Source organism: Ictidomys tridecemlineatus, chromosome 3, assembly GCF_052094955.1.
Source record: "Ictidomys tridecemlineatus isolate mIctTri1 chromosome 3, mIctTri1.hap1, whole genome shotgun sequence".
In the NCBI taxonomy this organism is placed as follows: Eukaryota; Metazoa; Chordata; class Mammalia; order Rodentia; family Sciuridae; genus Ictidomys; species Ictidomys tridecemlineatus.
Genome location: NC_135479.1, coordinates 147585982 through 147609618, shown reverse-complemented (window position 1 = coordinate 147609618; position 23637 = coordinate 147585982). Strand labels below are relative to the sequence as shown.

General features: G+C 35.5%; 1 protein-coding gene across 1 annotated transcript; it reads right to left on the bottom strand.

The window, feature by feature from the left end:
- Window positions 1–259: 259 nt before the first annotated feature.
- Lrrc58 (leucine rich repeat containing 58) lies at window positions 260–23607 on the bottom strand. Its single transcript, XM_005327632.5, has 4 exons — window positions 23108–23607; window positions 10061–10189; window positions 9111–9388; window positions 260–6206 (listed from the first exon to the last, which is right to left on the bottom strand). The coding sequence occupies exons 1-4, from the start codon at window positions 23605–23607 to the stop codon at window positions 5998–6000; spliced, it is 1116 nt and encodes a 371-aa protein (XP_005327689.1). The 3' UTR covers window positions 260–5997.
- Window positions 23608–23637: the final 30 nt, after the last annotated feature.

Genomic DNA, 23637 nt, shown 5'->3' with positions numbered 1-23637 from the left:
GGTACTAAAGAACCACCAATATGAATTGTTATAATATCATTGTTACTACTGTATTACTTTGTGTGCAGATTGTGTGATTCCGGACCAATGAAAGATGTAACTGACCCTAGTAAGCAAGATGATCTTGCCAATTTCTTATTCAAGCATATATTCCTATCTACTAAGATTGTGAAGGCAAACAGAACTCTAGTAGACAGGATCTGGTCTAATTCATCTTTTATCCCTTGCATGTAGAATAAAGAATAAGTGCTAACAGATGTTTAATTTATGAATTCATGTATTGAATAAATTCAAAAAACAGATAAGCAATGATATAACAACAGGCAAATATAAACATTATTAGGATTTTAGATTTTTTTAAACAGGTAAATGTTTGTTAATTGTTACATTTTTAAAATACAGAACTGGATTTCAACAAAACAATTTAATAAAATAAGGCACAATGTTTAGTAAGGCAAAATTCATACAGAAGATCGAATACATACATTTTTTTTATATGTCCTGGGGGGAAGGGGTAGAAGGTAATAGAGTTGAAGTAGATTAGATATTCTTTTTAGAGCATTTACCATTATAAGGTTACATATAAATCTGATAAAGTAAACTATAGCTTACACTGAGAAAAAAACTTATCATATTGCTGAATTACACTTACTTTACCATTAAGCTTTCATTATCCATATATCTATAAAGATATTCTTAAATCACAAGATTTCAATTACAGAAAATTTAAAAATCAGATCAAAAATAGTAATTTGACCAAAGTAAAAGTCAATACATTTTAGTATCCTCCATTGATACTTGAAGGACCAAACTTTTTATTTATAAAAAGTTAAAAATACTGATTATTCTATAATTTTGTCCCATTATGTTTTTGTTTCTCATAAATTATGAAGAGGGCTCAGAATGCAACAAACCTCAACACAAGTCTGCACGATTGTTGTAAAGTGACTTTGAAGGTTAATATTCTTCCTCAACACCACCTCAATGTTAACCATTTCAATTAGTGAAAGAACTCTCTTAATATAAATAGTAAACAGAATCAACCAATTTAGTAATGTTTTTGCAATACCAGCAATAGCAGTTTGCAATATCAGCAATATCCCAGTTTCTTCCCCTAGATGGAATTCTGAATAAAAAAATGGTAACCAATTTATTCACAGCTAAAGAAAGAAGTTCTGGTAAATGCAGATGGTCTTTCTGCCATGGCTTTCTGTATGACAGTATATAAATAACCTTCATTAAACTAATGGATTTTAATATATACTAGATTGAATACTGTCCTTTACATGAATTCTTGAGATTGACAAATGCTAGCTAAAAGTCTAGTAGCACCCAAATCAGTATTACCCTGTGAGTGTTCAATGATGTGTAATGGTTGTTAATGAATTGTTATTTTTTACATTAATTCTTAGTAAATATGAACCAAAAAATAAAAAAATAAAAAGCGAATGGAGGTATTTACATGCATAATATTAAAACATACCCCCTTTAAACCTATATAACAACAACAACAACAACAAAACAGTGGCAAAATATGCTAGGCCTCACAATAACAATATTTTTATATATTGCTATAAATATGAAGTTGGTTAGAAACCACTGTTACCCTTTGGTGGTACCAGATATATTTTTAAATTAAAATAATACGTAAGAAAATACACTTTTTCACTGATTTTATTTCAGACAACCCTGATGCTTATGGCTTTGACCTCTATAACAGTATACATGATTTCAGTTCCCTCCCCAGAAGCCCTAGAACTCATACCTGGGCATTATTTTAGGTGAAGAAATCTCTCAGGATCAGTCCATATCTCTCAAGTGAAATACAAATAATCATGAAGCTATCATAACTTATTAAATGATTAGTTTCCCAAACTTTGGGTCTAGAGTGGAGGATTTAAGGCACATGCTTTCTGACCATAAATCAAGACACTGCTACCTATAAAATTATGATGTTTATAATGAAAATACAAAACAGCATGCTACTAAATTCATTATTATTATATTGTGTTTAGTGCTTAGTACAGAGATATAATGAGGAATCAGAATTATGCATTACAGGGCATGTTGCCTAAAAACCTATACAGCAGCCTTTACCACAAGGTTAAACATTCCATACAACTTAAAATCACTATTTTGGACTAAATGGAGAGTGATATACAGATATACATGTATATGTATATTTTTATTTTATTTTTTTTCAGGGCTAAAGACTGAACTCATGGCCTTGCATGGGGAATGGTATTCATGACATAATCATATCTACTTTTAGATGAGAAAGAGCTCATTTAGGTTAAAATTAGGTATTTCTAACTAAATGCTGCTAAACTAATTCTATACACATACTCTAATATAGTTTTGTCTACAGGGGTTATATGAGGTTTAGAAATAATAACCATTGTTTAAATACATAAATAGCTGCTGCTTTAAAAAAATCTTTAGAAGATCAAACTTTATTTGCACTATTTACTTAGTGTTTTTTTTTTTAAACACATAGTGAAAAAGTAAATATCAACCAGGGCTACTTGCCGTACCACAAATTTCAGGCTAATGAGGTACTACCTTCTCTTTGTGAAGAGCAAGGTTGGCTGGAAGAAAATCCTATTACTTGCAGGCCCTCAGTTATGGCAGGATGTGAACAATCTCCCAAGTCGAAGACATTAAATAAATTTAGTAATAAAGGCTTTTAGATGGTAGTCAATAAGTTACTTAGTGACTTAATTTAAAAACAATTCACTATTACTCTAAAGAGCTTTCTTGGCTCAGAGATATTCCTGGGTGTCTGGTGACTTCTCTGTCCCTATACTTTGTTGCTTTTAAAGATTTCTTTACCACTCCAGCAATAAACTTGATATTTACAACGTCTGGTAAAATTGGTCTGCTGTATTATGCTGCACCATTATGAACTGCCTTTTACTCTTATTGACATAAACACAAAACTTTCTCACATTTGAGATACAATTTACAATGCAAATCTTTAGAATTTTTTTAACTTAAAATTTTAGTATCAAGAATTTTAGAACAAGAGATTCCTTCGGCACACATTTAGAAATAAAATATGAACAGTCACCTCTAGATCTATCTCTACTACTCAAACACAGGGAATATTGAGAATTCTGACCACAGGTCCTTATGTCAGTCAATCCCTGGCAACATGGAATCAATATCATATTAGTGAATCTTCCTATTTCCTAAAGTCCTATTCTGCCTCAGTTTGGTGAGGCTGATACACTGGATTCTAGGAATAAGATGAGAATGTATAATGTACCCAATTCCAATTTTGAATATTAGCACTGAAGAATTCCACTCAACATATATTAATGTTCTGCTTAAGTAGTTTTGTTCACTAAAATCATCCAAGTGGAGCAATATCTAAACCTAATTTGATTATGAAAACTACTTTGTTGTTTTTTCACATCATTTAAAAAAATTCTCAAATTCATTAACAGTAGTTAAACAGAAACATGGAACTTAGCAACTAACAAGTAAGACTACCATTTTAAATACAAAGTCTGCTACATGACTTGGGAGCTGTTTATATTGTTTTAGATGATCAACTCCCTGTATCTCATTTTCTGGTTAATTTCTATAATCACCAGTTATTTAAAAAGGAAAGGAAAAATTGTGAAAAAGAAGAAAATCTTAGAAACTATCAGCAGCTCTTATAAAGGCTGAGGTCAAAGATTTGGGAGAAAAAAAAAAACAACAAAAGGAAAACTAATGCTAAAATGTACATTTACTTAAAAGTTACCAAAGACAGTAGCACACCGATCATAGATTTTTCAACTGTACATGTAAAGAACCCTAACAAAGATTTTGTTGAAAGAACACTGGTATTCATCTCCATTATATGGCACAGGCTAGAAACTGTCTCTGATTGGAGTAGTTTATATCTGTAAAAGATCAAGCAATGTACCTTTATTCTAGGAAGCCTGGGAAGGTTAAATGCTATATTTACATGCTTATTTAATTCTTAGAAGATCAACTAAGTTGTTAACTTATGTCAAAGCTAATAGTCAATTAAGAAGTAAACAGAGGCATTTAAGCCAGAAAAATTTGGTCCTACCAATCTAAATCAGTTAGTTACAAAACATTTTAGGTTTGTCATTTAGACACAGCCTAAGTCATTTTTACTTTTCATAATCTTGCTGTCTGCAGCTCGCTGTGGCTCATTTTAGAAGTAAGCAAAGACTTTATATTTTATAATTATTCACATACTACTTCAATAGACAGTAGAAACATATTAAATCACTTCTATACACATAAAAAAATTCAGAGTTAAAAAGAAAATAAGAATCTTACTACATTTTAACAGGGTAAAGGTAAAGGGATCTCTATAGCAGCGTTTCACAACTGCAGTCATGAAACTTTCATGACGTTTCATGAATAAACACACAAATAAACACACAAACCCTGAATTATCCTATACTATACTTTCTTCTAAAGTAAAAAATAATACATATGAAAAAAATCTAACATACATATATATATATACAATAATCAGCTTTTAAGAAATGATGTGCCCAGTCATGAATGCTAGAAGTCAGAAAAGAGATCAGGAGGCTCTAATGTAATCTGCCTGTGTATCACTGTATACTTAACATTTGCCAACTAGCCATCATTTTATCATAGATTGGTTAGCTAATTATGATGAAAGTGTTGTGTATTCTGTAATATCGATTTATAATATTAGTTTATAAGCACTTAGTTAATAAAAATTTGGTAATTTTTGAAACTATTTTTCTCCTATACTTCAAGGATACATTTTAAATGTATCATCAACTCCCTGTATCTCATATTCTGTCCCCCCCCCCTCTATTCTATCAGTACTTTATTTTCAAAAAATTATTCCATGGATAACTAGTTTTGGTATTCTATTGTGTATGAACACGACTCCTGCTCCTAACTTTATTTGCCTTATTGCCATGTTTTTCTAGTTTTATTCATTTTTCTTTAAAATGCAGAGAAAGTTGCAGCTTTAGTACACTACACAAAGGAGTCACATATGACTGTTAAAATTTCCCCCTATTCATTCAAGATACAAAGAAGCTTTCTTGGCTTACATCTTTTCCAGGTTTTTATTAAAAGTATTATTCTGTCTGATAAGGAATAAACTGATCAAGATGGTAGCTTCCCATTAACTATAAAAAGTGATTTGCTTACAAGGGACCACTGCACACTGAAAAAAATTATAAATAATAAAAAAAAAGTTAAGGTGGCCATGAGCTCAGCTGTTAGTTATACAGTTTTTACATAGTTCTGTTAAAGCATAAAGTGTCTTGCATAGTACATTAGGTTATAGGCTGCTCTGGCATTATTTCTTGAGTAAGTTTCCATATTCTTGCTAGGATTAAGGCACTATAACAAGTCATTGCTGAACTATATAAAGTTAATAACAATCATACAAAACAAAGAAGAAGAAATGAAAAGTTATCCCACTTACAAGTTATACCCCTTACCTTACAGTTAGTTGGTCAGAATAGTTTAGGTCCTATGTAACCATCTGTGAGCTTATATGAATAGGTCTGCAATCTACACAGACAGACAAAATAAGCAAAGAGCTAACCTTGTTTGTTGTATGGTGTTCAGCCTAAACCCAAGGATAACCCTGGTAATAATTATAGCTTTGATAATTTCTTACTTTTTTTCATCTCACCTGCCACAAGTTTCACTGTTCATGGCCTTATTATACTACTGCTCTTCAAAATATACCATTCTGCTATGTGATTCATGCAAAACTTGTGAAATTGCACAACAATCAGCCAAATTTGAATCTGCCATTCGGATTATATTCAAATTATATTCAAAGATTCCAAACATAGTATTGAACTTATTCCTGCTGAATGGGTAGATGAACATAAAATCTTTCACATCATCTCATGGACATTCAAGATGAAGATAGCAAGGTTTCTAGTCAACTTCTAGCTCTATTTTCTTTTCTAATCATCTTTGCTCATTTTTTTTTTAAAAGTATTTCACAACATCCTGTATTTCTGTTCAGCCAAGAAGAACTTTCTGCATTCTGTGTGCAGCAACACTAGCTTCGTCTTCTGAGTCAGATTCACTCTGGGAAGTGGAGCTGTGAGAGGCAGAACTGCAGGGTGAAGAGCATTCTGGCGAACATAAGTAGTGCATCAGTGGGAGGCGATACTTCCCACAGAAATCCACAAATTTAATTTGTCTGACACAGCAGTCAAAGTAGACTCCTAGAGAAAAGGAATACACAGTAATCATTACAAAGCAAAGAGCCACAGTTTGATATTTTTTTCCCAGAATTCTGAAGAACTGTCACATACTTTTCTCTTTTATGAACTGGTGCTGAGGATTGAACCCAGTGCCTCACACATGCTAGACAAGTACTGTACCACTGAGCTACAACCCCAGGCCTCTCTTATGAATCTTAAACAGAATTAGTAGTCACTTTTATAGCACTACATATAGAAATACTGTAGGGTCTTTGGGGTGGAAATTTGGCTGCAAGAGGCCAGGAAATTTATCTTCAGGAAGTGGGTCATTAAGGACACTTAGCATCTTTTCTGTGAGTGACTTGGTGTCAGTGGCTGATGGAGATTACAGGATACCCTAAGTGCCCTTTTTCCATTCCCCAAGCCACCCCTTTGGCTTTGTCCCACAGGCAGAAGACTAAAGCAAAACAAAAGTCCCCTTTTATAATTCTCTTAAGAATTGGATATACACAAAATATGCAGTAAGGAGATGGTGTTTGGTACTCCTGTTCTTACAATCTGAAAAAGTGAAAGCAAAAGAAACAAAATACCATCTTATATTTACGTGGGCTCTAATTCTATAGGCTGCAAAGCTGATTCACTGATGATTTCACTTGATTCTCACACAATTACTAGCAGGCAGCTCTTTTGGTTCCTAATTTAGTGCTCCTGAACTATAGTTCTTCAATAGTCAGAAATGCAGCCAGTGCAGAAGGAAAAAGGTTTACATGCCTCTGGGTTTCAGTTGATCCTTAAAAAGATACTGCACATCTCTGACATACCAAGGCTGTCCAACAATTGCAGTAAAACCGGAATATCTAGAAATTTGGGTTCATGGCCTTTCTGGAGAGGAATTTCAACGTTTACACTCTAACTTAAGTTTCCCAGCTACTGTGTGTTTGTCACAGAAGAGATCAAAATAAAAACATGTATCCAAGAAACAATAATGATTTCTAAATACCTTGCATAGGTTAGCAGAGTGGTATTTAGAAATGATTTAGAAAAATAGAAACATTCAATAACTGGTTAGTCAGTAAACTAATAATAAATCCCTAAAAATGTGTTTGCAATCCAACAATAATAGAAGAAAATCTCTCACAGAATATAAAAATATAAAATTATTTTAAATTCATAATTCAATAACAAATCTGAGGGGGGAAATATCTAATAGTTCACTTTACATATTATCTCAAATTTTAAAATGGTAATTTTTAAAGCATTCCTAAAATAAATAGCACTTCAGTGTACTAAAAAAGTTAACAGAAACCATTTAATAGAGAAAAGAAGTTCATTTCCAGAAAAGGAAGATTCAAAGCAGACTAGATTTAGACCATGAGGCATGGAGGCCTTTTGTGAATTCTGTCCTGTGTCCTCAGCCATTGTAAAGCCAATTCATGAAAGAGAAGCCAGAGAGGTTTATGCACTTTTCATAAGACACAGAACTGCAACCTCTACTTCTAAGAGTGAATGGCCAGAAATGGCTTAACGTGTGGTCTGTCTTGTCTTTTATAAACCCAATGTATCTTTTTTTCTCTTTTCTTTTATAGCAATCTTTGAGTAACTTAATAATTTTCTCATTTTTTTAAATATCATAACAGTTTCAAGACAAGAGGAGACTTTCAGGGAAAATCTCACCTGATTTTTGACCATTTTTATGCAACATTTCTCCAGTACTTATATTTACACTACAAATATTTCTATGACCCTATTAAAAAGGATTTTTTAAAAAAGGAACTTTTATAAGGAAGCCAAAATAAAATGATCCACTATCAGTCACCAATTTCTACCCCACAGTCTGGCATTTCAGGTCTTTTTCAACCTAATCTTAATGAATCTTTTCATTCTTGTTTCTCATTACTGCCCTAACTGAACATGTGAGCCAACTGCCATTCATCTAATACTCTGCCCCATACTGTTCTGTCTCCACTTCACTTTCTCCATATGAAAATGTCCTATCCTCAATCTTACCCTATTAAAAACTAACTACTGTCAGGAATTATCTTCTCATTCCCAGATCTAATCAAATACACTCCCCCTCCTTTAATTCCTAGTGGCATTCTGAATTCTTTGAGATACCTTAGACTGCTCTGCATTTTATCATTTGTTTAATTCCCTCCAAATCCTCTATGAATTTGAAAGAATAAATTTTAAAGAATTAAAATTCATAATATAAAGTTCTATGATACTATCTTGAAACTGACATGCATTTGGCCTATTCTCATACATCCTGAATCACACTCTTTTTAAGGTTATCTGATACAAAGAATGGTAAGCCTAAGAAAGTGTCCTTCAAATAACATAAATGATGTACAAACATTTCAGAAACACTTTTTAAACAATAAGGACTATTAACACTTCCTTTGTGTTTCCTTTCCTTTTATCATCTTACTTTTTATTATCTTATGATAAAATAAAGCCTCATAAGACTGAAACTGCCTGGGTATTTTACTTATGGTGAATCCAAAAATATTATGGAAAGAATTTAGAAAAGAAAGAGCTGGACACAGTGGCACATGCCTGTAGTCCCAGAGATTTAGGAGGGAGTACAAGTTCAAGGCCAGCCTAAACAAATTGGTGAGATCCTGTTTCAAAATAAAAAAATAAAAAGGACTAGGACTCAGTGGTAACATGCCCTGGGTTTAATGCCCAATACCAAAATAAGAAAAAGAAAACAAGGGGGTGGGAGGAGAGAGAAAGAGAAAGAAAGAGAGAGAGAGAAAAATCCTCAGAAGGTGAAATGTCTTAACTTTAAAAGGATGAAAGAAAAAAAAAACTATCTTTCTCTGAAAAAAGTCTTAGCTAATTAAAACAACATTTAGATCAAATTTTAAAAATAGCTAAATGAGTAGAAAACACTAACACTGTAACCAACACTATTTTACTTACCTCCACACTTTGGGTTTGGGCAATTGCTGGCTAAACTTAAGTATCTAAGAAGATTCCCCGGAAGATCATAAGGAGTGTAGGAAATGTTCCGGATCTTAATGGTTCGTGCAGCTAATTCCAGGAGAGTTGGAGGGTCATATGTTAAATCTCTGACAAAACGAACAACCAATGGATTTCCTCGTAAACTCAACTCTTCCAAATGAATAAGGTTGAGGATCTCTCGAGGCAGGTAGGTCAGCAAGTTATTGTGGAGACTGAGGGAACGAAGTGAATGCAGCCTAGAATGAATGCAGTACAAAATCAATGGCAGTGGGTAACATAAGCTGAGTTTATATATGTGTGTGATTATATGTGCATGCATGTATATATGTATTTATGTATATAGAGCCTGACTTCCCGAAAAAAATGAGCAACTCAGGTTAATGGAAATAAAATTAAACGATGCTGAAACTAGATGGAGTACAGCTTTGTAAATGTCATTTTTTTTTTTTGCCCCTGGAATCTTAGCTTAGAATACTTAAGAGTATTTTATGTGTAATATTATTTTTAAAGATTCCAATACCTAAAAAAGGAAAGATTTCAGATGCAATAAAAATGAAGATCCCCTACATTATAAAGCTCATAAGAAGTGTAGGATAAGAATGTTTCATATCCAATATAAATTCACTAGAAATCCCATAAAACCTAGGGAAACCTATGTCAAATTAATATACTATTTTTTGATTACATAAAACAAGCTGAACAAATACTGTGAGGAATAAACTAGAGCATTTAAAAGTAAAAGTAAAAATAACCCAACTCACAGTAAATCCCAGAGCCATAATTATCATATCAGTTGCTTTGAGAATATTTAATCCTTATCTGTCTGTAAAACATGTGAGTTAATGCAAGACAACAATTTCTATGCATGGATGTATGTGTATATACATAAATTGCTTGAAATTACTCACTGTGAAAGCTGAGGAGGCACACTTTGGATTTTGTTGTCACATAATACCAAGTAAGTTAGAGAAGGCAAATTTGCTAATTCTGGTGGGATTTCTTTGATGAAGTTTCCTCCAAGATATAAACACTCTAAACTGCAAAAGAAAATGAACAAAAACAAAAAAGTAAATAAATATAACTTAGACGAAGCACTCCATTGTCTCTACTACAATGAGCTCATTTGATCTGTTCAGCAAATGTTTTACTTTGGATTTGTTACAGGCAACCCATACTCTAGAGAAATAATGCAAGCTTCAGGGAGCTTAGATCTAGATCGTAACTAAGGAGACATGACACACCAATGTTAGACAATAGTATTATCAAACACAAAACAGGTCCAAAAATAGGGATCACACAATTAAAATATCAAAATAAGGAGAACAATTCACAAATTAGAGAGGATCTGAAAAGAGGAAGAATAAAATAAAACCACAATAGTACTAATTAGAAAAACTTCCCAAAAGTACTATAATGGATGGCTATGAATTTAGTCCATTTAGATGGGAAGAAAGAGGAAGCTTCAAGGTGAAGAAGAGAACTTTTAAAGTTCAATGAGTACACTGTTTTAGGGAAGAGGAAAATTCTTGAGAAATCCACAGACAAGATTGATCCCATGGTAGTATGCTTGGGTTAATGTAGTTGCTTAGCAAGCAAGAGGAAAACCATTAGCCTTTTTTTTTTTTAAGTAGAAAAATATACCTGAAGCCTCTATATTTCTTCTTTGCTCTTATTATAACAAGTACATTATCAGAGGCTGACTAAATTATATGTAAAGCTGACCATTACCATGAAGTTAAAATTCAATATAATTATCCTATTTACTAGAAAATAAATTAATATTTTGAACATAGCATGTTTTGCACCCCAATACAATACTATTCTCTAATGACTATAGAAAACCTGCGAAATCCAAAAAATTTTCTGCAGGAGGTGGCAGAATTAGTTCTTAAAATATATATGGAAATAAACAAACATATACACACATATACACATCTTTTCTATTACTGTTACTTTTGTCTTCTGTTAAATCTGCTAACTCAGAAGAACTAACATTCTTTCAAAATATCTTTAAAATGGGAGAAAATAGCCAGCTTAGCAATTACTCAAACTTCTATGTTAAGAATTACCTGGAGGGGCTGGGATTGTGGCTCAGTGGTAGAGCATGCATGAGGCACTGGGTTCGATCCTCAGCACCACATAAACGTAAAATAAAGATCCTGTGTCTACCTAAAACTAAAAAATAAATATTAAAAAAAAAAAGAATTACTGGAATACTTTCAAAGCTACAAAATCTTGGCCTTATCCAGATACACTGAATTTGAGTTCTAGGGGAGGGGCCTGAAAAAGGGTACGTTTTAAAATATAAGGTATAATTTTAACAGATAAAGCCAACTTGCCCTCTAGAGCTATCGTTCTCTACATATCTACAATCAGCATCTGAGAGTACTCCTTACTTAACCCATTACTTTGCCAACACTTAGGATCATCACTGACTTTAATTTTTAAAACAGATATCTGACGGTGTGGAAAATGGCATCATTCAGTGCTTTTAATTTGCAGATCTGCCATTCCCTAATTATTAGTGAAGTTTAGTATCTTTTTTATGTTTTAGGCCAAATGTGATTCTTTGGAGAATTTCCTGTTCATCACATTTTCCCATTTTTCTCATGGGTTAGATGACTTTCACTCATTAATTTGTTGGGAGCTTTGTTGTTGTCAAATATATGTTCTATGCAACTTTGTTCCTTTATGGCCTATAGCATGGTCTATTTTTATTCTTGTTTTATATGTACTAAAAGAATGTGTGCCAATCTTATACACTGAGAAACTCAAATTTCTTTTAGTTTCTCTTACTACTTTGCCTTCTTACTGGTTTTCTCTCCTACCATAACTATGGTTTTTCTTCTTTCCTTCAGAATTGTCAATTTTTGCTCTTTTCCTTCAATATAGAAGTTCTATTGCAGATACATTCAAGTTCCTGCCTTCCAAAACTTCTGTTGAAGTTCTTTAATTCACATGAAACATTTCTCTTTGTTCCTTTAAATTCACTAGAAGTGGTTCGGGAGGAGCACTGTGGGGCAGGAATGGAAGCAGAGGTGTGACTGGAGTCTGATGCAGCAGTTTGGAGAAGGTACACTGCCTGGAATCTTTTTCTATCCTTTGAACTGACTGGTGAATCTGTATTTTAAATGTAATTCTTAAAAACAGGGTACGATTTGATTGTTCTATGCGCTTTTTTCCCCTTCACTCTGCCCTTTGCTGTGGACATCATTTCCTTTGTTCACTGCTCCCTGCTGTTTTACCCTGCAGTAGGTGCTATTTCTATTTTAATACCCCCAATTTTGTTACCTCTTCAATTTCCTTTGCATGCTCTCATTCCTAAACACATCCTTGCGCCATTCTCTGACCTTCTCTTTGTATCATTTTCTAGACTTAGTTTTACCTTGATTTTCTACCGTTTTACTGATTTTTAAATAAATTTATTATGAATCAATATACAGATTTATCAACATCTTTTACCAATTTCTTTGTTCATCATTATTTTTGGTACATCTTTTAAAATTCAATTTTCCTTCGGAAGTTCCTTCAGCAAAGACTCATGGTTTAGTCTTTGAATATTCTGATTTATTTATTTTTGGTATCAGGAATTAAACCCAGGGACACTTAAAAACAAAGATACATCCCAAGCCCTTTTTATTTTGAAACAGTGTCTCACTAAGTTGCTTAGGGCCTTGCTAAGTTGTTGAAGCTGGCTTTGAACTTGAGATCCTCCTGCCTCAGCCTCCTGAGCTTCTGGGATTACAGGCATGTGCCATTGCTCCTGACTCTAATGTCTTTATTCTGCCCTTCACTCTTGAGTAATAAGTTAGTTGGACATAAAATTCTAGGTTAGCAGTTACTTCTTAGCATTTGGAAGATACTGCTCCATTATCTAATTACAGTCAATATCACTACTGTTCCTTTGTAGGGGGTCTGCTTCACCCCTCCCTCAGTGCTCTGAGTATTTTTTCCACTGTCTTTTCCACTATCTTAAGTTTTATTATAAGGTGTCAAAATATCAGTTTAGAGAGTTAGCTTTATTTAATTGTGGGAAACTTCAGTCACTATTTCGACCCTCATTGTTTTTCATTCTTTTTTTTCTTCCCCCTAGAATTGTTCTTGGTAGTATGAACTTCAGGATCTATCCTTCATCCTGTTTCGTTTAAGCCTTTCATTTTTTATCTTACTGTGCTGCATTTCAGAAGAATGCCTTAGCAAGCTCTTGGCTTTTGGACTCATTCTTTGGTGGAGTTCACGCCATGTAGCCCATTTAGTAAGTTCATACATAGTCAAATCCCCTTTATCCTTGAGGAATATATTCCAAGACTCTCAGTGGATGCCTGAAACCAGGGATAGTACTGAACCCTATAATTTATTGCCTTTTCCTTCTTAACTGATCACTTATAGTGTTCTGTGGTTTGATATTTGACACAAAACTACCACAAATTTTTTCCCTTCTTTATAACTGCACAGCTAGATTTGTTCTTACCACAGATTTTAGCAACTGAAGCATACAATGTTTTTCTCTTTTAAGTAAAGAACTTAAACCTTTTAATTTTAAAAAAGCACTTTATGGATTTTCTATAACATATTTGAATTTCCTGCATCATTATTCTTGTACTTTGTAGCCATTATTAAATAAGGGCCATTGAACATAAGCATGTGCTACTTAGATAATTGATCTGATATCCAAGGCAGTTACTATGTGCCTAAGAGGCAGGGTATAGAGTATATAAGTGTGACAAAGGGATAAGTCACATATAGGGTAGGACTCTACAAGATATCATCATGCTACTCAGAATGCAGTACAATTTAAAACTGTTTATTTCTGGAATTTCCCATTTAATGTTTTGACTGCAGTTAACCAGGAAAGCAAAATCACAAATGGGGCAGGAGGGTATTATATATATTTTTTCATTTCTAGGAACTGGAGCTTTTGTAATTTTCAGTTTTAAAACTTCGTCTTCTTTTGTTTCATTGATGAAGTTATTTTCCTGATCTCTCTAAACTTAGAAAACTATTTTTAAATCCTTTACTGACAGCCTTATTAGATACTTTGTCAGGTATAATTTCTTCCATTCACTGAATTTCTTTTCTGTCTTTCATAATCTCAGCCTTCTGTGATGTGTGGAGATTCAGACAACCAACTTGAATCTGAAGTTTTTTTTTTTTTCTTAAATAAATGAATCATCCCCCGCCCTCAATTTCTGATAGTGTAAAACTTTTCAAGACTATATTCCTCTCTAGACTCATAATACTAAGAATAAGTAAGCAGACAAGTAATTTTGATATGCTACTTTTTTTCTGTTTCAAAGATTACCTTGGGGGGCTAGGGATGTGGCTCAAGCAGTAGCACGCTCACCTGGCATGCACGGGGCACTGGGTTTGATCCTCAGCACCACATAAAATAAATAAATAAAAGATGTTGTGTCCACCAAAAACTAAAACTAATATTAAAAAAAAAAAAAGATTACCTTGTAGCAAAAATCAACTATCTAGTTACAAGAATGGATTTTTACCTCATATAAGTCCTAAATACTGGTGGTGGGGGGGGAGGATCTTGGGCAGAGTATTTTGATCCTGTCCCATATGGTATAAGTTAATATTCAAATACTCAGAAATCCCTATTTTTCAATGAGGAGAACTACTTAAGTAGAATAGAATAATTGGAATTCAAATAAATGAAACTACCCTGGAAAAGAAACTATTTTAATGAGAGGACTACTGGGGGAAAAGTTTGGCAAACTTGATCTAGTAGGGGGAAAAAAGTGAAGAAAGAGAAGAGTGAGTCTGAGGGCAAGTACAAACACTGTCCTATTTGCTTAGCTTAGTGTTATGTACAGAATGCCTGCATCCTCTCATAATTCACAATGAAACAAACCCTAATCCTTAATGCAATGTTATTTGAAAGTGATGTTTTTCTGGAAGTAATTAGAATTAGATGAAGTCATTAAGGTACAGCCCTCATGAACTGGACTAATGCCCACATAAGAGTCCTTAGAGAACATGCTTCCTTTCTCTGTCTTATGAAGACACAGCAAGAAATCTGACATTTATGAACCAGGCAAGAAGGCCTTGAACAGACAATCTGCCACCAGCTCTATACTGGACTTCCTAGCCTCCAAAAATGTGAGAAATAAATTTCTGTTATTTATAAGTCACTCTGTTTATGGTATTTTATTATAGCAGCCTGAAGTTACTAAAATAGTCAATAACTAAGAGAAATTAGTCTTTAGTGGTCAGTAACTATTCAATGTCTTCTCTCAATGGGAGATACTCATTGAGAGAAGACATGTCTCACTGGGAGTAGGCAGGGCATGTACTCAGAATGGATGCCAAACACTAGTAGTTACTGTGACTTTTGGCAGGGAAAGATCTGAAGTTCTAAAATATAACCAAACCCATGATTTTGAAATGATGTACTGTAAATTCTCTTTTGCAATTCATGGGTATCATTAATCAGATTACACAACCAGTATAGTAAACTTATGGGTTTCTCACTTTCAAATTCAAATAATTTCCAAAGTTCTATGGACTTGAAATCTTTCAATAATTTATGGGAACTAAATTTCTAAAGCATGTTTCCCTAATATACCTTTTCATAGTTAGAAAGTAAATTATTACTGAATTTAAAGCAAAATTATAGTGTTATGTTCATAACACTGTGCCTCTGTTTAATTAGAGTTAGCATAAATTTTTTCTTTTATTGTCTGAAAGAAAATAGGAAAAAATTATTCACTAAATTTATGAAATGAATTCTTCTTTTCCTTTCTGTTTAGCATTAACAGATCAATCTTAAATTTAGTTCTTGAAAAGTTTATTACCTTTGCAATCCTTAGAAACGGGTGCCTTTTCTCTTATCAAGGACCAATGACCCACTGAAAAAATAATAGGCCCCACTGCACCAATCAACTTTAACCACAAGTATAAGAAGGAAATGCTTTTTGCTTCTCCACCTCTCAAAAAATGACGTTAAGCACAATAAAAATATACATTAGTTCCACAGTTGGTTAAAGGAAGCTGAGACAGGGATATACCAAGAGGCAAAAGACAAGTAACAGAAGTACAGAAAGGTAAGAATCATACAATTTCTTAAATACTTTTCTTGAAATAGCATCCCTATATTAAATAGTTAATTTTCAAATACGATCACTTCCCATAGGATTTTAAAGTTCATTGTATATTCAAAAGTAGACACAGGGATAGAGGTATCATTTCTTAGTGCTTGCTCCAAACTAAGAAAGAAGTCAGAGGGAAACAAAGTCACAAATTCAATATGTGAGACTAAACTTTACCAGGTTCTATTTATCATCTAATCAAGTCTCTTGTCTCTTTTCTAAGACATGTGCCTGTTGTACACTAGCTTCAAAACATTCCATGGCATTAATTTCTAGCTTTTGTTTTGTCATAATTATCTTCTAAAACCACATCAAACAAATGGTGAAAGAAGGGTCACAAACAGAAAAATATATTACTTAAGAAAAGACTAGGGGAAAGTTCCAATGAAACTCACTTGGCTCAAACCTTCTTTCCAAATATCTAGCATCCTGGATGCCAAAAGCCCTGAAGCTTTCATTTACTTTAATGAAGTCTATTGCCCAGTGACTGATAAATTATTAAGCCTTTCCTCAGTCAATGCCTAAGCTGAAAGGAATAAAAGGTAAGAGTTCAGAAGAAGAAATAGATTAAAACACAAATTATACCTATTTTGTCAACATTATGAAACAAAAAAGTTTGCCCACATAAAAGCAAACAAGTTATACTTATTTGCTGAATCTACATTTTGATAGAATCTGTATCTATAACCTTATAGTTCACACTGATAGCTAAATTTATTCCAGGAAAATGAAGTTAACCATAAAAATAAATAAGATTTTTAATACCTACTTATGTTATACTTTGAAAGTGATCTTTGAGAAATCTTTTTTCCCCCTAAAATTTTGCCACTTGGGAAAAGGATCATCAAGGTATAAAAATACATACCTCTAAAGAGGTCAATGACACCAGCTAAACCAATAATATTTGTTACTCCTTCGTGGAATAATTAAGGGTGGGGAAAGGTAAAGTTTTGAAGGATTTTATAGTTCCATAACTTTTAAACTGTTCTTAGAGAGGACAGAATCTTCTTAATGTGCCAAAATACTAGATTTGGCTCAAAGGCAGCATGGCATAGCTCATAACTAGCATGTGTGAGGGTCTGAGTTCTACCTCTGCAACACACAAAAACATGCAAGCAGCATGGCATAGTATACAATAATCAGGGTTACCAACGAGGCCTAGAGAATCCATACATATTCTGAAAGAAGATGGTGTTCCTGGATAACCACCTTAGTTTAAGTGACTGAACCTGTACCTCTATATTTCTGAAGCTTTAATGCATTATTTTAATAGTGGTAGTTAAGTCTTTGAGGGTTGAATCATGAACTTTCACTGTCACTAGCTGGCTTCAAACAAGTCACTAAGGGGGTTTTCAAGATGGCTGAATAGAGGAAATTGCTTTCCTGGATACTATGGTGTGAAACCAAGAAAGCAGACACCTTCTCAGCAAAGTGGGTGAACAACAACAACAAGAAGTAGGGGCCGGCATTACTGGAATTTAAAACTGGGCATTCAAAGCAGATTGGGGACTCTGGAGGTTGGACATAATAAAATAAAGAAGAAATCCTCAGCACTACAGCTGCTACTGCAGCCTCAGCCACGAGTACCAGCCAGAGTGGTCCTTCTGGGAGCAAAGAGGAGGGATAAAGGAATTAGAGAAACAAGCATTTTTAGAGGGCCTGAGGCTGTCGGGGTACAGAGCATTTAGAGATCAAAAACACTGATGAACTAAACTGAAAGGCACACTGCACAACATCCTTCCTTGTGTGGGAAAGAAGCCACTATCTCTCCAGGCGGTGTGCAGAGGACAAAGAAAGGAACCATTTTGTAGCTGCCACAAGGGGTCCTGCAGTTGAGGGAGCTGATTGCTGGCAAATCCACGTCTGTCGGGAAATACAGGCCTAATAAACACACAGTGCATGAAACAGAGTATGCTAATGTGACCAGGAGAAAATGAAACATGGAGAGAGGTTTACACAGGGGACAATTGCTCCTGGAAACCCACCCGGCTCTACCCCTCCCCCTCCAATCCGGCTGCTTGCAGGACCTGCTGGCAAAGACTTCTCTAGTGGGGGTTTTTGGAAGAGTGGGAGAGACTGAATTTGGAGAAAGAACCCAAGACCCAGGAAATGTGGGGCCCACAGGTAACACGTAGGGGATAAGAATTGGCTCCTCCACTACACACGTGGTCAGCAAAGAGCCTGGAGCCCACCTAAGCCTAAACCCTGCTTGTAGGACGACTACCTCTCTCACTCCAGCAATCCAGAGTATGGAGCTTCACACTACACAGGACCCCACCTAAAAATGCTGAGAAGAGAAACAGAATCTTTTGAACTCCACCAGAAATTCTTTAACTTTTCATGGAGATATTTTTTCCTCTTTTTTTTCTTTCTTTTTTCTTTTCTCTGCTTAATTGTGACCTTATTGATGCATGGATATTTATGCATACTCATATTTGTTTTTTTCCCAACATTTCTAGCATTTTTGAAGCCAGCTATTTTTCATGGATGAGTTTTTTGAGGACTAAGATGTTTGATTTGCATGTTTTAGTTGTTTTTGTGTTATTTTAAATTTTTTAATATTTTTACTTATTTTTCTCTTACTTGTTTCCCGATTCTTTCTCTTCTGCTAATAGCCAATCTCTATTTTCTTGTACTCTTCCTTCAATTTTTTTTACTTCTACTTCTGTCCTCCTTCCTCATAATCACCACATCAATCACTTCTGATTTCTCCCTGTCCACCATTTGAAACTGTAAATCCTTTTACAAACTTGCTGTTTTATTGCAGGCAATAACTGATCATATCATTTATTTATTATGATAAATAACATTGTAGACGTCATAATAGGAACTACTTGATTTTGTGCTGTTTATTGTTTGCATTGGTTGTTGTTAATATTTGTCTCCACTTAAACAGTGAGGTACTAAAAACCTTTGGGGACATTGTAAGTCCACAGGGTATATACTACTGCCTCAGATACATGCTGTTAGATGTGTAGACACACAAATTACATGAAAAAGCAAGGGAATAAATCGTCCCAAACAAACCAAGATACTCCAATAACAGAATCCATTGATATCACAGTGGAAAAAATGTCAGAGAAGGGGTTTAGAAAAAGTAGATCAAGGACCTAGGCATTAGACCAGAGACTGTGAGCCTACTAGAAGAAAAAGCTGACCCAAATCTCCATCATGTGGGCTTAGGAACCGAAGTCCTCAACTCCAAAAGTGCAAGAAGTAAAATTAAAAAATCAATGGGATGGTATCAAACTAAAAAGCTTCTTCACAGCAAAGGAAACAATCAAGAACATGAAGAGAGAGCCTAGAGAATGGGAGAAACTCTTTGCCACCTGCACCTCAAATAGAACATTCATCTCCAAGACACATAAAGAACTCAAAAAACTTAACACCAAAAAAATAAAAAAACCCCAATCAATAAGTGGGCAAAGGAACTGAACAGACACTTCATGATCTGTCAGACAGAACTATGATCTGTCAGGTCAACAGATATATGAAAAAAGTTCAACGTCTTAGCAATTAGATAAATGCAAATTAAAACGACACTGAGATTTCATCTCACTTCAGTCAGAATGACAATTATCCAAAATAAAAGTAATGAGGGCTGAGGTTGTGGCTCAGTGGTAGACCACTTGCCTAACATGTGTGAGGCAGCAGGTTTGATCCTCAGCACCAAATAAAAATGAAGATATAAAAAAAAAATACAAGTAATGATAAATGTTGGTGAGGATGTGGGGAAAAGGTACACTTATACATTGCTGGTGGGAATGCAAATTAGTACAACCACTCTGGAAAGTAGTATGGAGATTCCTCAGAAAACTTGGACTAGAACCACCATTTGACTCAGTTATCCCACTCCTCAGCATATACTCAAAGGACTTAAAATTAGGACACTATAGTGACACAGCCACATCAATGCTCATAGCAGCTCTATTCACATCAGCTAAGCTATGGAACCAATCTAGGTACCCTTCAATAGATGAATGGATAAAGAAAATGTGGTACATATACATAATAAAATATTACTCAGCCAGAAAGAAGAATAAAATTATGGCATTTGCCAATAAATGGATGGAACTTGAGGCTATCATGCTAAATGAAATAAGCAATCCCCCCAAAATCAAAGGCCTAATGTTCTGATATGCAGATGTTGACTCATAATAGGTGGGGGTGAAGAGTTGGGGAGGTGGGGAGTGGAGGTTCACCAGATTGAACAGGGGGATGAGAGAAAGGGAGGATGGGAAAGACAGCAGAATAAATCAGACATAACTTTCCTATGTTTATATATGAATACATGACCAGTGTAACTCCACATCATGTACAACCACAATAATGGGAACTCCATGTATGTATGCTATGTCAAAATATATTCTACTGGTGTAACTAAAAAGAATTAAGAAAAAAACAAGTAACTACTGTGAAATCTCAGTTTCCTCATCTATAAAAAGGAAGAAGTGAATCAGATCACTGTCAAGGCTGTTTCTACCTCTAGAGTATATAATTCTACATGGCTCTTTTAGCCTATATTCATCCAGAGTTCATATTTAGAACACGGCCTAAACTTTTGCTGATTTCTGTCAATAAAGAGAAATAGAGCAAACATCTTAAAAATAAAAACACTGACATAAAAAATTCCACACATTTGAGCCAAAGACACAATGACCTAGAGCCACACATGACACAGTTGTCAGCCCAGAAAATCAGGTCAACCAGGAGAACAACTTGGACCAATTCTCCTTAGTACAGATGTAACAGAACAAAAGTCCAGTTTCTAGTTTCTAGTCCTACTTCGTAGAGTCAGAGCACCCAGAGGTCAAATACAGTTCTACCACTTACTGACCATGAGTCTTAATTTTTCTGGGATTCAGTTTCTTCCTCAGTTTCTTTATAGGGGGAGTATGTCATTTCATAGAATCATTGTAAGAATTTAAAACGTATATTTAAAGCATTTATGACAGGGATTTTTTGCCTATTTCTTTTACTCTGTGATGGAAATAATGCTTGCCCTGGGTTCCTCATAGTATACTGAGAAAATTCAAATGAGAAAGTTGGAATTACACAACATGAAATATAAAGGAACCATATCCTATAAATTTTAACCTTTAATTATTTTTCCTTCCCTTCTATTTCTTACCTTCTCTCCTAGCAAACCCTGGTATAGGTTACTTCTCATCCTACTACAATGATCTCCTAACCAGCCCTCTAAATCTCCTCTTACCTTTTCAGCCTCTCCCTACTCCACTCTTACACAGCAACAAGACACATGTACACTCAGAATAAAATCCAAACTTAACATGGCCTTCAAGATAAAAAATGGCTTGAGAGACCTAAATTTATATTTGCCACTTTCTCTCTTTGTTTATTTTTCATATTTGGTAGTCACTCTCCTTATTGCCTCTGGACTTTCACATGCACTGTGATCCCACCACCCTTGCCCCCTAGTTAATTCTTAACTCTTCATTTCAAAGCTCAATTAAAATATCACTTGCCCAAGGACTAAAATAAGCCAGGTCCCTCTGTTATGTTGTCTCAAGGCACTCTGTACATATTCATAAAACTCATAACCACTGTAGTTAAATACTGAGGTTTATAGTTGGTTGTTTAATGTCTGTCTCTTCCATTAGTATGCATGTTAGTTCCATAAGGGCAGAATCATGTTCTTCACTGTAATTCACAGCCTGGGATAGTACCTGACACATGCAAGTACTCAATAAATATTAGCTGAGGAGTAAATGAAGGGTTATCTTATCCAAATGTCACATTTTGCAGATTAGGAAGCTATGATTAGTATATGTCGAGTGACTTTTGCCTAAGGCTTAAGAACCAAGAGTTCTTACTCCCAGGCAAATGTTCTTCTCACCACACTTAACTCTGAGGTTCCTTCCAGCTCTAGCATTCTGTTCTCTGAAAATCCAATAAAGGAGGTGAAAACATTTTACAGATGAAAGATAGTTCATTGCTCTATTTTCTGCTTCTGTCCAGGGCACCTTCAGGGCACTTATATTATCATTTCTCTCCTCCCATTAAATTCAACATACATTTATTAACTAATCTAGCAGGCAAGACGGATAATTTCTGTAAACAAGGAATTACATTTAATAAGGTCAAGGCAATGGTGAGATGGATGATCTACAGAGAAAGTACAATTTATCAATAATTACTCTTTTCAGGGAGTAGTAAAGAAAGGTATCACAGAAGCGATCCTTGAGATAAGTTCTGAAACCAAATAGGACTTTTCCAACTGAAGAAAACATTCCAGACAAAAGGAACAGCACATGTAGAGAGGTTCTGCATCCATTAGCACATATTTAGTGTGCGCCTACCAGTGTCGGAACCTGCAAGCAACCTTCCCTACATACTCAAAGTGCATAATTTACTGAACTCTACAAAATCATATTGTTAGGGGTTTACAAAAGAAAATAAATAAATAAATAAATAAATAAGAGCTGGAAATATAGTGACAAGAAGGGTCAGATTGGAGAACTTTGTATGCCACGCTAAAAGGCATGTACTCTGATCTTCAAGCATGGAAAGCCATGGAAGACTTTTGAGCAAGGAAGTGGTAACCTCAGAGTTATATCTGTTTATGAGTACCCACACAGTTGAGATCACTCCCTAGACCCAAAGAAAACATCAGCAAAACTGCCTCCAAAATCTGCACGGGCCAAACCAAACTCTTGTGACTCTAATCTTATTAGATCCTCACAAGTCGCGGAGATGGCTAAGCAGTACTCATTATCCAACTGTTAAGAAAGCCTGCAAGACGGTTTTTCCACAAATGCCTGGCGCTCAGGCCTGGCGCCACAGGCTCCCAGACCCCGCCCCAGGCCTCCCATCCTCCAACTGGGGCCCTCTCACCTCTGCAAGTTCTCGATTTCGGCCGGGATGCTCTGCAACTGGTTGCCGCCCAGGCTGAGGGTCTGCAGCGCACGCAGCTCCAGCAGCGAGGCGGGCACCTCCTGGAAGCAGTTGCCGCTGAGATTGAGCACTTGGAGGCTGTGGCGGAGTGGCGACTCGGCCAAGCCCTTGGGTAGCGCGCCTGACCCGCCAAGCCTGTTGTTTCTTGCCAGCAGCGTGCGCAGGCCGGTCAGCGCAAGCAGTTCTGATCCCAGCGCGGTCAACGCGTTACCGCTCACGTCCAGCAGCTGGAGGTGCTGGAAGCCACTGCCCAGAGCCCGTGGCAGTGACACCAGACGGTTATGGGGCAGCAGCAGCCGCAGCAACGCCTCTCGAGAGCCGCGCCGCTCCTCACCGCGCGCCTCCAGCTCCGACTCCAGCGTCTCGGCGGACACACTGAGGCGGGACCAGTTCAGTTCCGCTTCTCCGGCAGTGGCCACCACCGCTCCGGCCTCCTCCATCCGGGCCGCCGGACAGCGCCTGGCTGGCGC